General features: G+C 36.6%; 2 protein-coding genes across 2 annotated transcripts in view; one reads left to right on the forward strand and one right to left on the reverse strand.

The window, feature by feature from the left end:
- Positions 1 to 3,184, forward strand: part of LOC122299233 (probable manganese-transporting ATPase PDR2) — a 33,656-nt gene extending 30,472 nt beyond the window's left edge. Inside the window, exon 12 of the mRNA XM_043109331.1 lies at positions 1,679 to 3,184. Within this exon, the coding sequence (XP_042965265.1) occupies positions 1,679 to 2,794 (1,116 nt within the window). The 3' untranslated portion in view covers positions 2,795 to 3,184. The remainder of the gene's footprint in view (positions 1 to 1,678) is intronic.
- A 17,514-nt stretch (positions 3,185 to 20,698) lies between these two features.
- Positions 20,699 to 23,317, reverse strand: LOC122299920 (acyl-coenzyme A thioesterase 13). The gene is made up of 3 exons (XM_043110407.1): positions 23,079 to 23,317; positions 22,134 to 22,277; positions 20,699 to 20,973 (listed from the first exon to the last, which is right to left on the reverse strand). Exons 1-3 carry the CDS (start codon positions 23,250 to 23,252, stop codon positions 20,830 to 20,832), a joined length of 462 nt encoding a protein of 153 aa, XP_042966341.1. The 5' UTR covers positions 23,253 to 23,317; the 3' UTR covers positions 20,699 to 20,829.
- Between the last annotated feature and the right edge of the window lie 2,612 nt (positions 23,318 to 25,929).

The raw sequence follows: 25,929 nt of genomic DNA on the forward strand, positions 1-25,929 counted from the left end.
CTGGATACTTTGTTTTTTTGGGCCAATCGAGACAACTAGTACATATTGACTATCATGAGATCTTTTCTTGTAGCTGGTATATTCAGAAGTTTTTCCTCGATTCATTCTTCCATGAATTGTGCAAAATAAAAGAGTTAATCAAAATTCAAGACCTAATAAATCAAATAATTCAAAATGACTTCAAATTAATGAAATTTTGATTCCCGAATACCCAATTGATTAATTAAATATTTGTAATGTACTCTATTTTTCGACAACTAAGGCAGTGACCATTGATGTTTTCCCAGAATACCCAAATGAGTGCATCCATTATAATCTGCATAAGAAACCTCTTGAATGAACAAAACCCAAACGAGCAATGTAAACTACCTTGTTAAAACCTTTACCTGCCAAATGAATGTAAACATCTAATGGAAAAAACAATAAGAGTGGAGCACAAATTTCAGTAAAATTGACATCTGAAAGCCCACCACCACAACCAACATTTAACATTCAACGACTAAGGGTTTGCATCTGTCTCTCTCTGGGGTGCCGATGAATATTGATACAATGTTGGAACTCCTTTTCCATGCTGCCAATTCCCCACCGTTGAAACTGCCAGCTTTTCCAAGCTCAAGCATTGTTATTATCTCAAATGGGACCTCTGCTCAGCTTGTTTGGATTTGGTTCTTCATGGAAGAGCGTGACATTTGGATGTATCTTGCTTTGAGTGGGCATCAAGACTTCCAGGACCAAGAATGACCTTTGATGGCCTCCAATTAAGGAAACCCGTGGGATCTCTATGCGGTTCAGAGAATTTTTAGATTGCTTTTTTGCTGGTTTTTGTTGGAGTATAGGGAAAACCCTTTCTAGGTTTAGAGGTCTAGGTTTTTGTGATTTAGGGCGATGGAGTGGGAGCGAGAGGTGTGGGTTGGTCAGGATTTAGAGGGGTTGGTGAAGGAGGGATGAATAGAGAGAGGAAAATGATTTGTTACCTGTCGTGTATTGAATTAGAAATAGAAATAAACTTCAAGAGCTTTTAGTTTACTTGTGGTATATGCTATGTAGCCATTTGTTCACTTGATTTTCTTGTATCCACATCTAGCTCCTAATTTCTAACTAGGTGTTATCAGTCGTTCTTGTGTACTTGGGCTATGTTATTTTACTTGCTTCTTTAAAATTTTATTTGTTCACTTGATAAGCCAAGTAAGCAAGTTATGCTATCATTTTTTTTTCTCATTTGAATTTCATGAGATTAGGTCAATTTCCTCAATTGAAAATGATGAAATTAAAGCAATGTTGAATTCAGAGAAGGAATTTTGCTATTGGAAGATCTGAGGATTAAATGGAAACATTACATAAATTTGGAAGATCGATACGAGTTTTGTACAATTAGGAAACAAATGAAATACCATGTGCATGAACTGCCCTCTCTCTCTCTCATTGGTTTTGCTGTGATTGGGAGATTTCAGCTGTGGATTATTTCAGTATGAAGTATTTCATTTGGCTGTTGTATCCTTAGCAGGCAGAATAATTAGAAAGTTTACATCTAATATTTCTGTTACCAACACTGTTGTCAATAGACAAGATGGTTAGGAGGTTTTCACCTAGTTATAATCCTTTATATGGTTTTTACCTAAATCAAATGCAGCAAAAAAAAGGTACGAGCATGTCATTTGGTTTTACTATTTGTTTTCAGGCCAATGTTGGAGTTGCTCTATTGAATGCAGTGCCGCCAAGTCAAAGTGGAAAATCTTCTGAAACATCTAAGGATGAAAGTACAGAGTCTGTCAAGTCAAAAAAATCTAAGCTCACATTGGAAGCAACTGGAAAAGCTTTGATTTTGAATGGGGAAGGCTCTTCGAAAGGTAAAGGTACCTCAAGATCAGATACGACCAACATTTCTTCTAGTAATCGCCATCTGACTGCTGCTGAGATGCAACGACGAAAGCTGAAGAAGCTGATGGATGAGCTAAACGAAGAGGGTGATGGTCACTCAGCTCCCATTGTCAAGCTTGGCGATGCCTCTATGGCATCACCATTTACTGCAAAGCATGCATCAGTTGCCCCCACCATGGACATAATTCGTCAGGGTCGCAGTACTCTGGTTACTACCCTACAAATGTTTAAAATACTTGGCCTTAACTGCCTTGCTACAGCCTATGTCTTGAGTGTCATGTATTTGGATGGTGTTAAACTTGGAGATGTTCAGGCTACTATCAGCGGCATATTTACTGCTGCCTTTTTCCTGTTTATCTCACATGCCTGCCCCCTTCCCACTCTTTCAGCTACACGTCCCCACCCCAATGTCTTTTGCTCCTACGTCTTCCTCTCTCTCATGGGACAGTTTGCGATGCACCTATTTTTCTTGATTCTTTCTGTGAAGGAGGCCGAGAAATACATGCCTGAGGAGCGTATCGAGCCTGACTCTAATTTTCATCCCAACCTTGTGAATACAGTTTCATACATGGTTAGCATGATGCTCCAGGTGGCTACCTTTGCTGTGAACTACATGGGTCATCCTTTTAACCAGAGCATCGCGGAAAACAAGCCATTTTTGTATGCCCTATTGGGTGCTGTTTGTTTTTTCACATTTATAACTTCGGATCTGTTTAGGGACTTGAATGACTGGTTGAAGTTGGTGCTCTTGCCAGTGGGATTAAGGAATAAACTAATGGTTTGGGCTTTTCTCTTGTTTCTGTGCTGCTACTCCTGGGAGAGACTGTTGAGGTTGCCTTTCCCTGGTAAGATTCCATCCTGGAAGAAGCGACAGCGGGTTGCTACAGCTAATTTAGAAAAGAAGAAACATGCCTGATGATTTTATGGAGGTGGAAAGAACTGCACTGAGCTTTATTTTAATGGCTGTGACCAGTGCTGATGTCAATCATCAGAAGGCAGGGACCGTGAAAGGGATATCTCTGAATGGCTTTCCTTATGTGACAATTTTGCAATTATGTTTCCCTCGTCTAGTGGGAAATTTTGTCAAAAAAATTGAGTGATCTATATGTTGTAGAGAAAATAATGTTCAGGACTAGTGCCTCTTCAACAACAATGATTTGAGATGCTTTTTGACGTAGGAGATTCATAGTGGATAGTTTAAGCTTTCAAGAGTTGTACTTGACACAAACGCTACATTCAGCAATTGTGTAATTTGTGTTACGATTAAAAAAGTATTTGATGCCGAGATTTCATCTTTCAATTCTTATTTGATGTTTCAAGGATTCGATGCTCTTGTATGTGTGCAGCACTGAAATGAATAACCAAAAAGACCCTTTGAGCACGGATGTCACCATGGGTGTACTTCATAAGAAAAAGATGACCGTAATAACAAAAGTACTTATTACATCCATAACCCCACGGTATCGTGCCAACGCTAATAGTCATGGTGATATGCGCATTGTTGAGAATTTGGACCTGCAAATTCACCCCCCTAGGATCTATCCTTTGCAGGAATAACAAGAAAAATAGAGAAATAATAACAACACAAAAAATTTACGTAGAAACTCCAAAACAGGAGAAAAAATCACAAGACCCAAAGAAGAAAATTCACTATGTGAAAAATTGTTACAATCACACAATTTTTCTCCTCACCACACCCATAAAGCTACCCCACTAGTAAATCTTTAACTCTACACCTCTTCCCTTTTTACAAAAGGTTAATAGAGGAATTTAACTAAAGTCAAAAGTTACTAGATAAGCTTTCAACTGGTGCACTTAAACTAAGAGGCTAAGCCTCTTATTTATAGCATTAAGTTTTGCCCCTCATTTAATAACCCACCGGTGTGGGACTAAAAAGAAGCAAAACTCAACAATCTCCACCTTGCGACTTTGACTGGTCCCACAGCCAAGCTCTACCTCAATGAAGATCTTCATAGCTTCCGATATCATGCTTCACCATACAAGCATACCCACTCAGAATAAACCAATTCTAAGCATTTCACTTCGACCCATGTCGAAAAACAATCTTGCTGAAAATTATGGTGTAACTTCCACGTTTGGCTCTCTTGGAAATTCATCAGCCATCGACATGAATTTCCACCACACACTCTGCATCAATACCAAACCAATGCCTGTGTGCAAACTTGTGGACCCGCTAATATTAACACATCCTCTATCATGGCAACTTTGGGAATTAGCGGCATGTCATGAGGATGTACATGTCTCTTTTTAAAGATCAAAATCTTCCATGGAGAGAGACACAATATTAGCATCAATATCAGTATCTCCATTTACTGACTTGGAGCCACTTGCCGAACCTGCTCCAGCTCTTGGACAATTTTTCTTGACGTGCCCAGATTGTCCACACCCCCAGCAGACTACTTTCTTCTTCATGGAGTTCTTCATCTTCCCATTTCCAGCTGCTACCATCGCTAAGTTCTCAAGTGGAACATTACTTCCACTAGTTAGTCTTCTCTCTTCAGAAAAGATTTTATTGGTAACTTCTGAAAAAATTATTTTCTCCTTCCCATGTATCAAAATAAGTTTCATGTGCTCATAGGAAGGTGGAAGAGACCAGATGAGTCTCAAGGCTTGATCCTCATCATCAATTTTAACTTCAATAGCTTCTAACTCAGCGACAATGCCATTGAGAACACTTAAATAATCTGAAATAGTTGTACTTTCACTCATCCGCAGTGTATGAAACTGCTCCTTCAGGTACACATGATTTGAGACGCTTTTCGTCTGATACAACTCTTCAAGTTTTTCCCATAGTTCCTTTGCCGTAGATATTCCATGCACATTTGCAAGAACATTTTTGGCCAGGCATAGACGTATCGCACTTGCTGTTCTCAAATCCAGATCCTCCCAATCTTCATCGCTCATTTTAGATCTGCTCCTTTCACCAGTCACACTAGTACCAATGCTTACTTCAGATGTTGTTCTACCCTTCAATGCCTTGTGTAATCCTGATTTAATCAAGATATCCTTGACTTGTACTTGCCACAAGCCAAAATTAATTCTCCCATCAAATTTCTCCACCTCAAATTTGACAAGATTTGAAGGCCTACTTCCTGGCATTGCTTTGATGAATTTACTGTAGAAATGAATAGTACCTCACTAATTCAGTTCCCAGGAAAGATTGGAGGGTCACAATGGACACACTTAAAATTTCCAATCTCCTAGTCAGAACCTCCTTAGACTGTACGTATCCACACTACCACACCAAAGCTCCACCCCACAAAAAGAATCTAGTGGCTCTGATATCAATTGTTGGGAATTTGGACCTCCAAATTCACCCTCCCTAGGATCTACCCTTTGCAGGAATAACAAGCAAAATAGAGAAATAATAACAACACAAGAAATTTACGTGGAAACTCCAAAACATGAGAAAAAATCACAAGACCCAAAGAAGAAAATTCACTATGTGAAAAATTGTTACAATCACATAATTTTTCTCCTCACCACACCCACAAAGCTACCCTACTAGTAAATCTTTAACTCTACACCTCTTCCCTTTTTACAAAAGGTTAATAGAGGAATTTAACTAAAGTCAAAAGTTACTAGATAAGCTTTCAACTGGTGCGCTTAAATTAAGAGGCTAAGCCTCTTATTTATAGCATTAAGTTTTGCCCCTCATTTAATAACCCACCGGTGTGGGACTAAAAAGAAGCAAAACTCAACACGCATTTCATTGCACGATGAACAGCTTCCATTGGTCTCTATGGAAGCATACCTCTCATCTTAATTCTCCTTCGTTATTAGATTTTCATAGTGGCAAAGACCACCCGCTAGTCTGTAATATTTTACTGCACCACTATGACTTAGTAGCTTGAAATTCCTTTTTTATACGACCATGGCGTGGAGCTAAAAAAATCCATCTTTAAGAAAGCTGACTTTATATTTGATAATTAATTGCTTCTCTCTCGTATTTTCCCATCATATATAGTGATCGATCTAACTAGTCATACACTAGTTGACATGCATAAATTACTTGATCAAAACCCATATGGGAATTCAGCTTGTTAATTCTATCAAAAGAAGACAGAAAAACAAGGTCCACCATCGAAACTGGAGCGCCTCTATCTTTCCCGTAAGGCACTTTTAACTTGTCAAACCAGATCATATAATGTTGAAGCTCTTTATCTAGACAGAGTTCTGCTAGCTAGCTAGCTAGGTTGAGATCACAAACAAACTATATTGAAAGGCACATGAGAAGCATCAATATCCTATAAATCATAACAAGTATGGTTGGCCATGGTAGTTATTAATTGTTTTCGTTGAACTGTCTATATAGGAAACAATTTTCTGTAAAATCATGTTAGGCGTAGATGGATCGAGCACTGGAAGTGAAATAACATCGATACCCGTAGAAATTGAGGATGCTATAAATAACAGCTCGTCATTTTCTATGTATATATTATATATAAAGTAGGCTTAATATATACACCACACTCTCATCTCACTTTTATCTTATCCTATTATATAAGATGTGGTACATTTATCACTATTAGATAATCTTTTATTGGATATTTTTTATCATCTAATAGTGATAAATGTGTCACATCTTACATAATAGGATAAAAGTGAGATGGTAGTACGGTATATAGAAGTTTTCATATATATATATATATATATATAACATGCTTCAACGTTTATGCACCACTAGCCAAGAAGTGTGTGACCGTTGAGAAAGTCAATTGGTCACAAGGCAGAACAATGCTCCTATGGCTATTAAACCCGTACTCATCAGCAGCTTTCTGCAGCAGTTGCTGGAAAATGGGATGCTTCAAGAAAGAGAGCGGAATGACAAATCTTTTCAGTTCTTTGCCCACGTAAACCACGAAGTGCCCCTTCGGTGCTCTTTTCGTCCCCTCCTCATTGTCATTTTTAGTAGCCATTTTGGCAAATACCCTGCGACACTGAAATAGTATAGACTCGAAGATCATCTGATGAGTGAGTGTACATAAAATGCTTCCTCTTCTATATATGATCTATATATAATAGAAGACCAAGTGTTGTCCATTTCAACATAGACGAAACATACAGAAACTCATGTTGGCTTTACATATTATAATATATATGTGGGACGAGACTCGAGAGGGAGGGGGGCCGGGGGGAAGAGAAATGATTGTCAGTGTGTTCTTAATTTTTACGCTCCGATGAGAAGAAAAAAGAAGGCTTTAAATTGGACCACGTACGTACGTCGCTATATATGTGCATGTGTAAGGAGCAGGGAACTGATCGGGTAGCTAGCTAGCTGCACATGGGATGAGCTGCTCTAACAACACGATCGAGCTCCACACCACAGACAGACATTACTATTCCTAATTCACAGGCAGATCAATATAGATCAGAAACGTGTACGTGCAGTGAAACTATTTATGAAGAAAAACAAATCCACTTGGCCGGGTATAACTGCAAAACTAACCCAAGTAAATTAAAGAAAATCATACAACACATGCATTAATAATTGCCACTTTAGTTAATTTAAGTTTCATTAGTATTAATTGATTTATATATATATATATATATGCATGTACTGCACCATATATAATTATATATCATTGCCTATGTGGCTAGCTAGGAGGTCATGTAATGCCGACTCAGTTCAACCTCATCTGCTCCGCCGAATTCAAAGGTGTACGTGAGATATGTAATTCATGTTGAAACTCATCCGGATCGAGGATCATATGGAATTCATGTTGAAATTCAAGACGCGTGGATCCAATACATGTTGTCAGTGCAGCATGTGGAGCAAATTAAAGCATTGCACATGAGTAAGATATCCAAGTTTTTCGATTAGACCTGACCATGCATGGATCAGTAGTCAGTAGTACGTACGTCATCCGATCAAGCAATGACTACTATCAAACATTCAAACCTATGCCTCGACCACCATAACATTAGCTTGATTATTAATTTATCTATGGATTCTGGTTTAAGTTGAAGGATATGGTTTTTATTTATTTTTAATTGATAATATTGTTTTTTATTTGGTATATTCTTTGAGTTATTGGTCATGTCACATGCATGGAATCATAAACGACCCCTTAAATGATTATAATGAATTAGAAGTTAAGCAAAGTTTGGTGTATTATTTGAATTATTTTGTCCCTTTCGTCAATTGAGCAAAGTTTTTTGATATTTCTTATCACGACCATAGAAATAAAGAAGAGCCAGAGATTTTAAAAAAAAAAATCAAGTTACCCTACCAAAATTTCAAAAATCCAAACTTTAGCATTCGTCATATTTTAGATTTTATTATTTATTTTAAAAATATGTAAATCCAGTTAAATAGACTATTCTTATTTACGGCTAGTTTAATTAGGCTTAGTTTGGATTAAGAAAAACTCTCAATCTATCTCATCTCATCTTATCTCATCATTATAACTTTTACAAATTCTCACATAAAACACAATAAACAATTCAACATTTTCAAATTTTAAAACAATAATAGTATTAAAAAATAATATTCTAATAATATTTTATTCAACTTTTATCTCAACTCATCTCATTTCAACTCACTATCTAAACCTAACCTTAATTAATGCCTATTTTGACATTTAGGGTTTATGAGAATCTTTTTTTATTTTATTTTTTTTGGAAATCAAGAATACCCTTTATTGATATATCATAATAACTCAATCATTACAGTATTTATCTTTCTATATATCACTAACTATCTCTACAAGGCTTTCTTCTATCCAAACCTTTTCCTCATAAAACTTTAATGTTGGTTTTGCAAGTTTATAAGCTATGTTATTAGCTTGTCTATATAATAACATAACTTTCTAGTCCACTTTGTCTATTAATAACAATCTAATGTCTTCAATTATGTTGCCATAATCTGCCCAAACTTCTTCCTCACTATTTGTAGCCTTCACAATCACTTGAGAATCACCTTGCAGAATGATATTCGATAGCCCCAATTCTGCACATAGTTAACCAGCTCTTCTTAAGGCTAAAGCCTTTGCAATGATAGGTTTTTGTACATGGTTCACAGTTGTACTCAAGCAAGCTAGAATTTCCCCACTAGAGTCATGAATCACAACACCCAGCCCCACCCTTTTGAGCTCCACATCTACTGTTGCATCTCAATTAGCTTTTATGCTCAGACCATGTGGTTTCTCCCATCTGGGCCCCCCTTTTGTCTGAACCCCCTTCCCCTTGTATATATCTTTAGTTGCAGTTCATTAGCTGTAGTAAATTCCTGAAGCCCCTCATTAGCAAATTTCATCACAGACCTAGGATCAACAAACTTGCTGTCAAACAACCATACATTTCTTCTAAGCCATATTTTCCACAACACACAAGCAACTAACTCCACCTCCTCCACACTCAGCTGTTCATTAAGTTTCATCCACAAATCCATGAATCTAACCTCATTACTACTCCATTTTTTAACAGGACTTTATGGTTCAACCCATACATCCGAGGCTGCTGGACAGCTCCAAAGAGCATGCATAGTTGATTCTGACTCTAGTTCACAGATTGGACACATACAGGACTTTATAATTTGTTTCTTGGCCAAGTTGTCTCTAGTAGGCAATAGATTGTGACATGCCTTCCACGGGAAGTGCTTGATTGTACCTTGGACATTAAGCCCCCAAATAAGTCTACATTCTTTATCATCACAGACTCCTTTTGATGCTTTCTCATCCTTTCTTCTCTTCCTTTTGTGCTTGAGTTGATAAGTATTCTTGACAAAAAATTTTCTATCATTCGAGTTCCCCCATACCATTTTATCCCTTGCACCCCATCTGCTAATTTGAATGTTGCTAATCAATTCCACTTGCTTTTCTGAAAAGATTTTATAGAGCAAGTTTCTCTTCCATGTGCCATCTTCACTGTTTATAAGTTGATCCACCTTGGCATCACTTGGTAGGATATTAATGGGTGATTACATTCAAAGGCAGGTTTGCTGTAGTAACCACTTGTCTCTCCATATCTGCACCTTTGTCCCATCTCCTACCCTCCAAACCATCAATTCTTTCACCAAATCAAATGCAAAACATAAGCTCTTCCATATATAAGATGGACCATGACCAAGTTTTGCATCCAACAACCCCACATGCCTATACTACTTCTCTCTTAGAATCCTAGCCATCAATGAGGATGGATTATTTACTATTCTCTAGCATTTCTTAGCAAGCATAGATGTGTTGAAACACTCTAGGTCCCTAAATTCCAATCCACCACTCCACTTGCCTTCATTGATTCTATACTAGCTTCTCTACTGGATCTTGTTGTCTTCTTGTTTATGACCCCACCAGAAGCGGACTATAAGGGATGTTATATCTTTGCACAATCTCTTAAGCAACTTGAAGACACTCATTGCAAAGGTAGGGACTGCCTGAACAACTATTTTAATGAGCACTTCTTTTCGTGCTTGGGAAAAAAATGTGTTTTTCCAGCTACTGATATTGGACCATACCCTCTCTTTTAGGTTTCTAAATGTATTGTATCTTGATTTGCCCACCATGATTGGTAAACCAAGGTACCTTTCATAGCAAACATAGACACCCCTGCCATATTTCTGATTTGCAACTTGATTTGCATATCTATATTGGAGCTGAAAAATTGTGGTTTTTGTAAATTCGGACATTGGCTCAAGGCCTCTTCATACTACTTTAGAAGCCCTTGTAATTGTTGCCACTCAACCATCTTAACCCTACAAAAAAATGAGAAAGTTATCAGCAAAAAGGATATGACTGATCCTTGTACCTCCTCTTGAAACAACAACCCCTTTTATAACCATTCTTCTCTCAGCAGCATTAACCGATGAGGATAGCCCCTTTGCACAAAGGATAAACAGGTAAGGGGAGATGGGATCCCCTTGCCTCTCTTGTTGGCTTTATGATACAACCAGGTTCACAATTTACAAGCACTAAATATGTAACTTTAGTCACACACTTCAAGACCAAAGAAATCCATTTTTCCCCAAAACCAATCCTCCTCATCACAGCCTCCAAATATCTCTAATCTATTCTATCATATGCCTTATACATATTCAGTTTAAGGGCCATACTCCATCCATTTCCCTTCTATCTAGTTTCATAGTATGGAGTGCCTTATATGCAACCATCATATTGTCTGTGATGAGTCTCCCAGAAATAAAAGCATTTTGGTTATGGGAAACAATGATTGGAAGGATTTTCTTTAATCTATTGGCTAGAACATTTGAAACCAGTTTATAAAGATCATTACATAAACTTATGGGTCTAAATTCACTAGCAGCAGTAGGATTAGTCACCATGGTAATGAGAGCAATAAGTGTACTGTTAACATTGCCTTCCAGTTCTCCATCACCATTTAGGAAGTTGAGAATGGCATTAGACACCTTCTCCCCAACTACACTCCAATATGCTTTGTAGAAGCATGCACTGTACCCATCGGGTCCAGGGGACTTCAATGGGGTTGTCTGCTCTAAAGCCTCTTCCACCAAAACTTTAGTAAAACCCTTTTGAAGATCAGCATTCATCTGACTGGTAACTCTCGGGTCCATGTCTCTGATGCACAAATCAATAGCCTCCCTGGTAGGATTAGAAGATCTGAACATGTTGTTAAAATACTCATGAAAAACACCCTTTTATCCCTTCCTGGTTTATCACCTTTTTACCCAAAGAATCTATAATTTCATTGATCTGATTCTTTCTTTTCCTCTAACTGGCACAAGAGTGAAAAAAATTTGGTGTTCTTATCCCCCAATTGATACGAGTTCCTCTTTGCTCTCTGTCTCCATTTCAAGTCTATTTGCTCTAGCATCATTCCCACCTCCTCTTACAGTTGCCTAATCACTTTCACATTATGAGGCCCTTTAATGTTCAGCTGTTGTTTTAATAGTTCAGTTTTCTTCTGTAGCATTGCCTCTACATCCTTTTCCTTATAATAACTCCATCTACATAAATCACCCTTACAAACATTTAGCATTGACTGCACCTTCATGAGAGTCTATTACATTATTAATTCTGTCTCAAGCCTGTTCCACCACTAGTCTTCCATCCTCATCCAAGATCAATTTTGCCTCAAACTTGAAAAATCTTTTCCTTTTTCTTTTATTTAGCATCTTGGAGCTTAAGTCTAAACACAGAGCCTTATGGCCAGACTGGCTTGCATCCAGAACCTCAACAATCCCATCCTGAAAATTTTCAGACCATAAAGGATTACTAACAATCCTATCGAGCCTCTCTTTTGTGAATGTACTATCATAGTGCTTGTTGCTCCAAGTAAATAGATTCCCCTTCCATCTTACATCAAACAAACTATTCCTAGCCAAGGTCTACCTAAAATCTTCCATCTATAATTCAGGTCTAGGCTTCCCTCCTCATTTCTCATATTGGAAGGCAATTTCATTAAAATCACCCATTATGCATAATGGCGTTGAGTATATGGGTTTAATAATGATAGCACCTTCCATGAACCCCTTCTTTTACAAGCTTTGGGATGGCCAAAAAAGCCAATGAGAAGCCATGATAAATTCCTTTCCACACACCATACCATTGCATTAATGTGGAAATGAGAGTAGTTTACTATTTTCCCCTTAACCTCATTATCCACAATAAGGCCAAGCCACCCTTCCTCCCCCTTGCATCAACAATAAAACAACCCTCATATCCCATTTTATTATTAATACCATCAAACTTGCCAACTACCAGTTTTGTTTCAATTAAGAATACAATTTCGGGTCTCTTTTCCTTCAACATCAAGTAAAGGCTTTGAACTGTCCGAGGGTTCCCAAGCCCTCGGCAATTCAAGCTTAAGATTTTCATAATGTGTGGCATGGCTGTAAACAGCCTCCGTCAGTATCTGCTCATCTTCCACCAACTCCTCCCTGACATTATGCCTGCTCTTCTTCAACAAGCTTTCCTCATGACAACTCTCATTATCATCCACCAGCTTTCTATTCACATCATTTGATGAAGCACCCTGGTTCTTATTGCCTATGTTGCGTGCCTTTCTCTTCCACCTCCACCTCCCCCTCCCAACCTTCCACCCTTTCTCAATTGGTTGTAGATCTACACAGGATAGTTGCTGGCCCAAACCTGCATCCTCCTCTGTCTCGGGTCCACCCTTTAAAGCTTCAGAGTTGTCAACATGGTCCCTATTAGCCTTATGTATTATCTACTAAGTCACAAAGACCCCCCTCCCTCCCCCTTCTTTCCACCACACTGACTCCTTTTACCAATTATTTGGTCCTCCAATACAGCCACCATATTCTGCATCACCCTTGTAACCTCCACCTCACTTCGAGCTCTCACTGGATCCTCCTATTTTTAAGTTTTTCCCATCTGGTTCTTTAGAGTCATAAAATTTGAGACCCCCTCCTCTCCCCACCCCTCTCTACTTTGACCCCCTCACTGTCTTCCCTCTGCTCACTCCCTTCGTACTGCCTGTTCTCCATTCTAGTCCTCCGAGAGCTAGGCTGAGCACCCAACCAACTTCCATACTGCGATTTTTCCCCCACACCATCACAACCACCACCTATATGTCTAATTCTCCTGCATCTAAAGCATAATTTTGGTAGCTTCTTGTATGTCAAAGGCACCCATATTCTGTTTCCCACCAAATTGGTAGTTCTTCCCCTCGCAATGACCTTTCTTATATCCATTTCAATCATTACCCTTAGATAACAGCCACAACCAATCCCGTCATCACCAACATCCACCTCTTTAACGTTGCCAGTCGATGCACCAATTTGGTTGCCTACCTCACGGGTCATACATGCCAATGGTATGTTATTCAGTTGTACCCAAAAGTACTCAAAATCAAAGTCCATTCACTGTGGAGGGGTCAAACCATCAAAAGGCTTTAGAACCAGAAGATGACTATCAAATAGCCATGATTTCCTATCCATAACTCTCTCTTTATCTCTCGAGATCTCAAAGGAAATTACAAATAGATCCATGCAAGTCTCATGGATGGTAAAGGAACCATTCAACCTCTAGATCTTTGTCAAAGTTGATCTAATTACTTCCTTGTTCATCCTTCACTCATAGATCAGTTTTCCCACCAAACACCTATCACCTTTTGCTAACACTTTCTCTATCTATTCCTTCCCAATTTCTATTTCAGCATTTTCTTCAGCGGTTAACTTCAGTTGATCCCATCTCTCCTCCAAGTCCTCCACCTCCAGTAAGGCTTCAAGCATACAACCACCTATTCCTCTCTCACTCAATGAGCAAGCGAGACTATTCCTCCACCCAGACTTCTCTCAGAGGAGACTCATGTGCATATGCCTTTGAGTCTCGGGTTTATGAGTCTAGTGGTTATGAAAGAGCTACTCAAGATCTTAATTTTATTTCATTGGTTGCTTTTAAAGACAATGATAAAAATAATAATTAATAATAAAGGAATTCACCATTTTTTTTTCTTTTCTTTTGGCTACAGTGTTGGCTCCTAAAACCCTTTTCCTTTGGCTCTTTCTTCTCCTTGTTCTTCTTCCCCAAAATCCAAAAACCCCATTGCTTTTTTAGATTGTCCACAAGGTAATCTCTCTCTCTCTCTCTCTCTCTCTCTCTGGTTTATTGTGTGGTTTTATGTAAATTTTAGGGTTTTTCAGTTGTCTTCAATTTTTAAATACTTGAATTTTCGGACCCATTTGTGTTTTGTGGTTCTATCTAAAATCATAATTTATTTTTATTTATTTGGGGCTCTATGTAGGGTTTTATGCTATTCTTGTGGCTGCTCTAAAGCCTCCTGTCATGGTTCTTACTTCGAATTTTGGGATTTTTTTTTTTTTTTTTTTTTGGTGTGCTTTTTTGGGTTATCTCGTAGTTCAGTTTGCTTTCTGAGAAAACAAGGGAATTCAAAGGAAAAAATAAGTTTCAGTCATATAGTTTGCTTGAAAGGGTACTGGGTAAATGAAGTATGTCTTGCATGCAATACGTTATTTTGTTTTTTTATATATTTAAGCTATTTTTGTTGGAATTCAATGTAGATCTTATACATCTTGTTGATTTTCATTAAAATTGGGTTGTACCTTTTGATTTTTCTATCAAAATTGGATTGGTCTTATTTATGAATGGTACCTTGTTCTTATAAGAAGAGAACTTTTTTCTTCTCATTTGAGAGAGAGAGAGAGAGAGATCATCAAAAGAAATGTCTTGGTCTATTTGTTGACCGGTAGGGTTATAAAGGAATGATAATTTTAGGATGGGAGCTCTGGTTGTTAGACTACAGGATTATGTAGTTTCTGGTCATATATAGGCAAATGATTTCAGTTTGAATCATTCTTCTTGTGTAATATAAATATGACCACCAACTTCTCCCTTTCCTGTGTCACATTCTTCAAGTGTTTACATATGATGATTTTATTGGGATTCTTTTTTTGCTTCTCTCATATGCGTATGTATACTTGGGCTGTGCCTCTTAATTTTATCATTAAAATTTCCAATTACCTATTAAAAAATCAAAGGATTCATTTTAAGTGTTAAACATGTGATGTCGTTTCATTTGTAAGTTGGCATGCATGCAATATAGAGAAAAAAGTCAGCAAAAGTACAACTAAAGTATTTGAGCATTCTCTTATGTTGCAGTTGATAAGTAGCACTCAATTTCTAGGGAACTGGGTGGAGCCTATAAGAAGGGATTTGTTGGTCTTAGCTAGGAGACAGAGGGATGGCACAATGGGCTAGTCGAAAACAAGTTGAGTGCATTGGTGAGCATAGAGAAATTAAACCTCGATGTTTATTAAGAATTGTTGAGGATGTAGTGTTGATGGATGAAGTTAAAGCAGCAGTTAAAGATGAAACTCTGGCAATATTATAAATTAGGAAAAGAAAGCGACTGGGTTGTAGTCAACTTAGAAAAATGAAAGCAACAGAACACGTGAAGGAAAGGCAAAGCATGAGCTACATTACTAGGCAAAATAAGCGTGATGCAAGGAAGCTCAAGGGTGTAGAAAGATGGTCTACTGAGAGGTTAAGCCAATTTATGATTGTTGTTCTAATAATTTATGGTTATTATAATCTGCTATGTAGATTTTGAATGAACTATGTATTATGCAGGTATGAACTAGCAGAGCAAAGTATGTTCAAAGTCTTGAAGGCTGAGGGAGCAACTTTTGGGAATCCAATTTCCCATCTGGCATTGAGAACTGTTGCTCGTAAACGCATTGGTGACACTGGACTGCTAGACCATTTACTGAAGCACATCGATGGTAAAGTGGTACCGGGAGGGACTGAGAGGTTCCGGCATTGCTTCAGCCCAAATGGAGTTATGGAGTATTGGCTAGAGAGTGCTGACATGGCTAACATTCGGCAGGAGGCTGGGTGGCAGGATCCTTTTTGGTGTCCTCCAAATAGGTGGCCAAGTTGTGCCCCTTCTCTGGATTCTGTTTCTTTCGGAGAATTGATGCTGCTTAAGAAAGAAATGGTCAACCTAAAAAGCTAGTGAACTGGAATGCTTAAATTTTGATACGAAAATAGTTCATTATCATTGCTATCACGTATGCCCCTTATATCAGTCCATTTGCTATCATGTATGCCCCTTATATCAGTCCATTTGCATAAACAGAGATATGCAGGAATTCATTTCTAAGAATCAAGAACAAGATCCGGCTGAGGTGAATTTTAAACATACCATGTATATTGTTAATTGTGCATTAGGAAACCCAATTTTTGTGTTATTTTGATAGGTGATGCATAAGGATTTGGTGAAATATAAAACTACACTTGATGAGCACCTAAAGGAGATCACAAATTCTTTGGTTGGAATGAAGGTACTAAAAACATACACTTGATCTCTCACTCAGCTTTTGAGAATATGATAGAAATGGACCCCAGTATTTTTTTTACTCTATACCAGTAGGATAGATGTTTTTCTAAATTCAGGTAGGTGAAGCTCCCTTGGTTTTTATTTGTTTGCAAGGGATGCACGATGAATTGATAGTATGGAAAGTTCAAGTTGAGCAACAGCTAGTTGAAATTAAAAATTCCTTGAGTAGAATACAGGCATCAAAACAAGACAGACTCAAGCCTCTGAAAGATGGGAAGACTGGCTTGAGAGCAATAATCTGGATAGTATCTAGGGTAATGAACTTGCCCTTTTTATGAGAGTGCAGATCTAATTAATGTTAAGCAAGTGGTTGCAGTGCAAAATCCATACTCAACCCTACCACCTCAGATGACATCTGACCCTATTTGTGCAAAAGATCTAGAGCTATTTAAGGAAGAAATGGGCAAAACAAAAAGGTAATAGGATAATACTCAGTAACTCAAACTTTTATGGACATTTAGTTGATCTTACTTGTGAGGAATTTTTCCTGCATAAAAAGAGATGTCCCAGAGATGGTGCCCAAGAAGCAAGAGGAAGATCATGCCAATGTAACCCGAGATTCTTCTGCTACCACCAAGTCAGACTGTGATAACTCATTACTTCCATTTCAGGTGATGTCGCAAAGTATATGAAATTGAATGTCTGATAAGAAATTCATAGCTCAACTCAATAATTTCTCGTGGAATCATCTGTATTGACAGGAAATGATTATGGAGCTATTTAAGTGGTAGGATAAGATGGAGCAGCGCCTGGAGCAGATATCAATTGTATGGAGGCATCAAACCAAATAGATTTTCTTCAGCCTTTTAGCTGTTAAAAGTTAGAAATCATAGGATAGAATGTCAGTAAGTTCCATGTTTTGGAGAACCATAGATACGATTTAGACTAGTCGGATTTAGATCTTGTATAGCATTTACAAGTCAAATGCTTGACTCCCTAGTTCAATCTATTAGCTGGTAGGATTCTTGTCTAACACACATGAAGATGAAGAGTCAAACCATGTAATTTAATGAGGAAATTTGTCAACAAACTCTACTTAATTATGTGGTGTAAATTGTTAATATTCTGCCTTTAACTGGATGAGGCTTAAGAAACCAGTTGGTTCCGTTTTGGATGGTGTATATCATCTTGACTTTTTTGTGCTGGAATTGATGAGCTGTGGGCCTTGGTTATGTATTTTCGTATTTTTGGTTGAGTTGATATATAAATATAATTATGTGCAATAGTATACGTAAATCATGGTATTTATGATTTCATCTTGGCGTCAGTAATTGGTGCATGGCATGCAAGTGCATGCAACCACACACTCAAGTCATGAAGAAGGCTTAGGTCGAAAATCTAGCCTTGGTGATAGTGCTGTTCTCATGGATTGCTTTAGTCTTCTAACCGATGCTTTGTTTTTTACTTGTTTACTTGTCACTGGAAAACTACAAAGTTTCAATTAAAAGAGAGGTGTGTTGTTCATCATCTTTTTAATTCATTCTCTATCGTACACGAATCCATGGAGAGATTAACAATTTTCATTATTCATTTAATTCAATTAATTAAGATGAGTTCCTCGCAGCTCCAAGTTCAATGAAGTTTACTTTGGGTGAAGGACCTCACATCAGGGGTTCTCGTTGGGTCGATGGTGGAGACGACAATGGCACGGATGTCAATTATATATTTTATGATGACCATTACAATGATGATAAAGTGATGATAATGGTAATGATAATGATAATGGTAGGATTATGACAGCAGCGATGACATTACTCGTGATGATGCAATAATAATGATGGATAGATGGTCATGGTGGTGGCAATGATCCTAACAATTTTCATGATAATCGTTCTTACAAGATACGAGTATTTAGATTATATTTTATAATCTTATCTTAAAACTTTTATATATATAAAAAGACAACTTTTCTTGTTTTAAATTAAGCTGTATTAGGTTAAAACACTTGTTCATCTCGTTAAATATATTCAAATATGTCAGATATAATGGGATATCATGTTGATGTTGATATGAATTGTCCTCTCCAATACTAGTACATGTGGCTAACGGGCAATGGATCTGCTTCTCATGTCATGAACTGAACATATTTATCTTCTTCGAGCATTCTATTGTTTAAAAATATCAATGTTCGCAGGTGGAGCTTAACAACCCCTCTTTCACTCTCAAAATCTCTCCCCAATACCAACAATCTACTTTATCTAATCTGAACACCCAGGCTAAGGCTAGGTAGGCCTGCAACTTGGCATGTCCCAATTGGGGGTGTGCCCGAAACAACCAGACACGACCCATGATAAGGAGGCAAACTGACCCGAACAGCCCCGATCAAAATGAAACCAAGTTGAACCCATATGACCTAACCTGGGTTTAAATTATGAGCCATCCACATAATAGGCCACCTCTGCTGCCATCTCCATCTCCAACCTCGAAAAGCTTCAAGTTCTTGACTCCTTAACCATGGCAATGGTGGTACTGTCTACAAGATTTGCCACAAACGCACCCATTGTCGCTATTCTCATGGAGTACATGAGCTTGGGTTCTCTCGACTCGCTGCTCAAGACCCATGAAAAAGATTTCAGTGCATGTTTCATTGCGGTTTTCCACTCTCCACCTCCTCCCCTACTCCTGGCCTCATATGCATGGTTCATGGCTACGATAACGACATCAATTGGACCTTCTAGGCTACCCTTATCTTCCTTGCCCAAAATGGTTTCGACTGGTTCACTCTTGACCTCGAAGGCCATGGCCATGCTCAAGACCCATGGAAAAGATTTCAGTGCCCGTTTCGTTGCCTAGGTTTTCTGCTCTCCACCTCCTCCCCTGCTTGTGGCCTTATCTGCATAGTCCATGGCTACAACAATTTTTTTTTTTTGATAGGTTGGTCCATGGTTACAACAATGACATGTCCTTCCAAGTTACCTCTATCTTCCTTGCCCAAAATGATTTCGCCTACTTCGCTCGACCTCAAAGGCCATGGCCAATCTCAAAGTCTCAGGGCTTTTGAACCCAATATTGATCTTGTTTAAAGATAGTCTATTGTTCTTCAATTTTGTCAAACAGGAGATTCGGTTTCCTTCTTTTCTCTTCGGCAAATCAATGGGTGGCGCAATTTGCTTACTAATCCATTTCACTGCTTCAGCACATGAAGATGCCTTGAGGTCCTTCAGCTGATCCAATGGAAGGAGGTTGGGATTCTCATGAACAAGACTTGGGCGGCTCTTAGCTAGGTTTTGATGACTGAAAGTATGTCGAACAGGTTGACTCCAATATACAAACCCGTTATTAGTCGAGTTCTCCAACCTGCTCAAATAATAACCCGATAAAATGCAGGTCAATTCAGGTCATTCTAATCGGGTCAAGTGGGTGTGCGGGTCACATGCATAGCCCTAAGGCTACGCAATATGAGTCCGTTTGAGATTTTATGGCAATGTGCACCTGTATGATTAACTTCATGTCTATTTATTATCTATCTCCTAATTGAATCATCCAACTCACGCAGTAAAAAGTAGTCCCTCACTCAAGGACATTGAAACATCCTTATTCCAAAAGGCACCTCACATAATCAGAGTACTAGATTTTGATATATTAAAGAATAAACCGGGTGTCTGGATACTTCATTTTCTTTCTTTCTTTCTTTCTTTTGATCTCTATAAAACCTGGGGTTAAGCAGTTACTGACAATGGAGATATTAGTCGATTGAAAAAGGTTGTGAAGTGATATCTTCCCATCATAAGATGAGCTTTCACATGGACTAACAACATACAAACTGCAGTCTAGAAGATGGTATGGATCTATATGATCTTATATGTGACGTTGAAATGTTCTGATGGGATTGTAACCTATGGCAAATCTCTAGAAGGTTATTAACAGAACCATAAACAGCAGAATAATCAACATCAGAAAATTCTTCAAAGACCATTTAGATGCCATAAGACATTTATATTTACCTATCCAAAAACAGAAAAATAGAAAAAGATAGAGGGAACTCGCAAAAATTGGAAGGGGGAGGTAAAATTCCAGACTTCCAGAATACGTAATTCAAGCACATGTATTGTTAAACAATCATTATTTTATTTACAATGGGAACGAAACTACAACATTCGAATTTCAAATGAACGAAAAAATAGAAGCACGTTTTCACATCTTACTAGGCACAGCAAGGTACTTGGTATGACGCCCCTGAGCAATAATTTTGCCCGTCTCTTTCTTCCTGAACTCAACACTGACAACTCCAACAGCCTTCCCAACACGTAAAACCCTAGCCTCAATCTCAATTTCCTCCTGCCTAGCAAGAAAAGCTGTAAGCATGAATAGAAAAAACAACACGTTGCTGCAAGAAAATGCTAAAAAAGGGTCCTAAATTCCATGGAATCCAAAAGTCAATTTGACACTAGAAAAACAACTTCCATAATTATAAAGAACCTAATTGTTAACCTAAGCCAACTTTGAACAAAAACATAAAATCAACCAAGATATATAACTTGAAAATATTGACAAACAAAGAGAGGAAAAAAAAAAAGAATAAAGGATGAACAAAAACATCAAATACACGGCTTCAACACTTGATAAACATATAAACCAAATAACATCAGATTCACTGCATTATGGGAGGATGAAGTTTTGTTTGAGCTAGAACTCATTGATGCTTATTGGTGATTGCTTATCTGATATTGATAAATTGGTAAATCAAATGACATTGGATTCAGAGTGTTATTGGGAGGAGGAAGTGTTATTTGAGCTAGAACACATCGGCTAATAGGCGAATGCTTATCCAACCTACTTCACAGTGGTCATGCGTTATCTCGCCACTTACCTCTCTCTCTCTCTCTCTCTCTCTCTCTCTCTCACACACACACACACACAATAAGAAAGGATGCACTAGGAGTTTTTCTCCATAGTTCCATAGTATCAATGCAAACCATGCCAATACTGGTACAAGTATAACAAGTAAAACTGTGGTCAAGAATAGGTCAAGGAAGCAATACTGACTTTTCTTGAACTTTTTCCACCAAATTAGATCTATCCAATATCTCTTTCAAGCCTCAATGTAACAGCTCAAAGAAGGTTGAAGCCACATCTGGACCATACTTCAAATGGACTGGTCAATAATTCAACTTGAGTCCCTTGAAATTCCTTATACCACCTATACTCACTCAATATGGGTTATCACACTCAAGGGAGAAACTAAGAGGAGCCATCCAAAACACACTCTTTTCTAAGGATGCAATTGTGCCCAAGAAATGGTGAAATCAAACTGAAATAACAAAAAGACATGCTAATATTGCTAAAATATGTAAAATACCGATAAGCATTAAATAATATCAGTTTCCCTCTCTGTTCTTATATTCAGCTTTCCTGATAGATAACTTTTAGAACACAAAAAGTCACAAACAACTCAAGGACAAGGACTTGACGTAACAAATAGTAGGATAATCACTCACATCAGCAAAAGCAGCATCCAAGTATGAAATGTTGATCTCCACCGAAACTCCAGTCACTGGAGCTCCAACAGTGTATATAACAGCCGATCCCACCATGTCCACCAGTGTTGCCGTCGCTCCACCATGCAAGAAATTACCAGAGTTCTGGACGACATAGCACCAAAAGCATATAACGAGGATCAAAGCCACTTCGTGGTTAAAAACAGTTCCAGATAGAAAGGGTAGAGGATTCCCGAAGCACTCTCCCTCCTTTGACAAAAAAGATATCCACTTTTTATTGGCACCCGTATTCGGAACAAAGTCCCGACAATGCCGGGATGAACGGGAACTCAACAAAGAGTTTTTGCAAGTGTAACTCGACTAATTCAAGAAAAATTTCTCCCTTCCGATTACCCCAAGCTTGTAAATGCAGATTTTCTAACCCATGACGTTCGTTTTAAAAAAGAAGATATCGCTGATTGTGAAAAAGCACTTCCAAATCCCTCACCAGACAGTACCCAAAATATCCACTCTCTCTCGTTTCGCCTGTCATCTCCTCACATGCGAAGCGAGGGTCATTCTCTTATTACTAACGTTCATCCACACAAAAAATACAAGTGGGTGAGAGTTAGAATTCCTTATTCTAAAAGAGACCGAAAAGTATACCCTCCATTTTTTATAATTTTCCCGATCAGCAACTAGAGGTCTAATTCTGATCCATTTTTTTCACAGAGGGTTGCCACCAGATTCCTAAACTAAGAGGCAGACCCAGAAACGAGATCGGTGGAATTCCATACCCGTTGGTTAAAACAAAAATTGTTTTACAATGAAATAGCACGGCGTCAAATTCAAAATTAAATTTTTTTAATTGTATTTGAATTAAAACATATAGTCACAGAGAGAGAGAGAGAGAGAGAGAGAGAGAGAAGTTTGAAGCAGAAAAGTAGAGAAGCAGTAGGAGCAAACCAGTAAACGAGTGGGGACTTTGAGGGAGCAAATCAGACGGCCAGGTTCGATGAGATCGACACGCAGACCTTGCATGGTGAATCGTTCGAAAAATCTGAGAGGCAGTCCATCGATCGTGGCTGCGTTCTCTTCTCCTCCTTTCTCCAGGTATCTCTTCACTGCTTCCACTTCCATTCTCTCTCCGTCTCTGTGTTCCGACTGATGCGTGGCAATTTGCACCACTAATTTATAAGATTTTGTTTATTTCACTTAAAATTTTAATATCATTTAAGTATGCCTAAACCATTAATTTTAGGGTGAGTTCGGTCTGGTCTGATAAGGTTCTGTAGATCAGATTAAATCTATTTGGTCTAAAGTTTTTTCATATTAGACCGGATCAAGCTTCTTAAGGTCGGGATGGTCCGGTCCATTTTGTTCACCCTTGACTTTTTTTTTTTTTAATTCTATAGTATTTTATTTAATACTTATGTAATTATATTGTGATATATTTAATATATATACATATAATATACTATTTTATATATATATATATATATATTTTTAATAAGTTAATACTATTAGTCTATTAGTAGTATATAGTAAATTAATAATAATTATTAACTTATTTACTATAACTAATAATATACTAGTACTAATACTATAATTAATAACTATATATATTAATAGTAATATTATATGTAATATACTAGTTTTACTATATCTCTCTAAACCCCACACATTTATTAATACTCTGTTTCATAATACTAAATAATAATAATACTCTATGTAGTTATATTAAATACTATATTACTAATAATCTATGTAGTTATAGTGATTTAATACTAACATATTATATATTAAGTTTACTATACTAATACTATTATAAATTTATACATATATAATATATCATAATTTATACCATAACTCTTATAATATGTTAATATATTAATATATACTAGTACTATATATTATAGTTAATAGTTATACATTAAAAAATATAATAATATAGTGATACTAAATATATATATATAGTTATAGACTTATAATGATTTAGCTATTATGAATTTATGATTAGTATAACTATATAATAGTATTAGTATTAGACTATTAATAATTTAGTATAGCTATATTATATTAGTAATATTAGTTATGTTAAATCAGTTAGTTTGTATAACTATTTTCTATATTATTAGTATTAATAATATTAGTATTAGTTATAGCTATATAGCCTATATTAGAATTGAGTCTTAAACTATATAATAGACTAATAATATTAGTACAACTATATAAGTATACTATATAGCTATATATTAGTACTAACTATATAATAGTATTAGTATTAAACTATTAGTAATATAGTATAAGTTATATTATATTAGTAATATTAGTTATGTTGAATCAATCAGTTAGTATAATTATTTTCTACATTATTAGTATTAATAATATTAGTATTAGTTAAACCTATATTGTCTATATTAGAGTTGATAGTCTTAGACTATATAATAGACTAATAGTATTAATAGTACAACTATATATTAGTATTAGTCATACTGTTAATAGTGATTTAGTATATTATATTTTCTATATTATAATTTATACTATAACTATTATAATATGTTAATATATTAATATATACTAGTACTATATATTATAGTTATACATTAAAAAATATCATAATACATTCATACTAAATATATAATTATAGTGATTTAGTTATAACTATATCAGTATAAGTATTAGTATTACTTATAGTATTTAATATAACTATATAGTCTATATTGGTATAACTATAGTATATTATAATATTAGACTATTAGTATTATTTTTTTAATACCATATTGGACTATTAATATTAGTATAAATATTAGTACCAGTATATAATTATAAATATTAGTATTAGCTAAAAATTATATAATTAATTTATAAAATTATTTATATAAATAATATATATAAATTATATTTTATTTTTATTTTTCATTCGATCCGGTCTGGGGTGGAAAACCCCTACACTGGGATTGGACCGAATGAGCTCGGTCATTCCAAAATTGGACCGAACCAAATCCAATTCGATCCAGTCCAAATATGGCCGGTCCGATTGGTTTGGTTGGTTCGAACTGGCTGAATCTCACCCCTAATTAATTTTGCTCCTTAGATGTCATCTTCACCTTAAAAAAATTATAAACATAAATATAAAAAAATAGAGATGATTTAGGATTTTTATTTTTTTCTTTTTGGAAGTCATTTTTTAATATATATTTTAGTTTTTTTTTTAATTTCTAATAAGTCACGTGACATCGTATTAATAATGCCATGTCAAGAAATAAAATGAGTAATATAAATTAAGAGACATAGTAACACTATTTTATTATGACCCCGAGGGTTAAAGGCTTAATTAAATTAGTATTCAACAGTTTTAAGGTTTTTGGATCAATAGTTACGTCTTTAACAATTGGTATCAAATAAGGGATCACATCATAAGTTCAAGTCATGTATGGGGCGATCTATATGGACTTGATTAAAATGTCTTGATACTATGTATGAATATGGTGTTAAGTTATTGAATATTAATAAATGAGTGAAGCAGACAAAAGGGAAAGGGCTACCCCCAAGTCAATGTCGATAGAGTAGGCCATTGTAGACATCGTATTCGGAAGCGTGGTAGAATATTATGATCATAAAGGTTAAAAGTTTAACCAAATTAGTATCCAACAATCCTAAAACTTTTGAATCAATAATTGAGTCTTTGACATACTCCATGCATCGCAGCGTTCCCTCAAGGCTCACCCTGTGCCATTCCTTTTAAAACAAAAGTTGGGATCGACTAGGAACCTCTTTCTACATTATAATTATATATTAATGTCAGTTACAAGTT

This window comes from Carya illinoinensis, chromosome 16 (genome assembly GCF_018687715.1).
Source record: "Carya illinoinensis cultivar Pawnee chromosome 16, C.illinoinensisPawnee_v1, whole genome shotgun sequence".
NCBI lineage: Eukaryota > Viridiplantae > Streptophyta > Magnoliopsida > Fagales > Juglandaceae > Carya > Carya illinoinensis.

What these genes read in the sequence shown, in the direction of transcription:
- LOC122299920 (XM_043110407.1), bottom strand. Translation starts at nt 23,252, where the DNA reads ATGGAAGTGGAAGCAGTGAAGAGATACCTGGAGAAAGGAGGAGAAGAG. An exon ending in AAGTCCCCACTCGTTTACTG is followed by an intron (nt 22,278 to 23,078) that starts GTTTGCTCCTAC and finishes TATGTCGTCCAG; the next exon opens with AACTCTGGTAATTTCTTGCA. An exon ending in TGGATGCTGCTTTTGCTGAT is followed by an intron (nt 20,974 to 22,133) that starts GTGAGTGATTAT and finishes CTTGCTAGGCAG; the next exon opens with GAGGAAATTGAGATTGAGGC.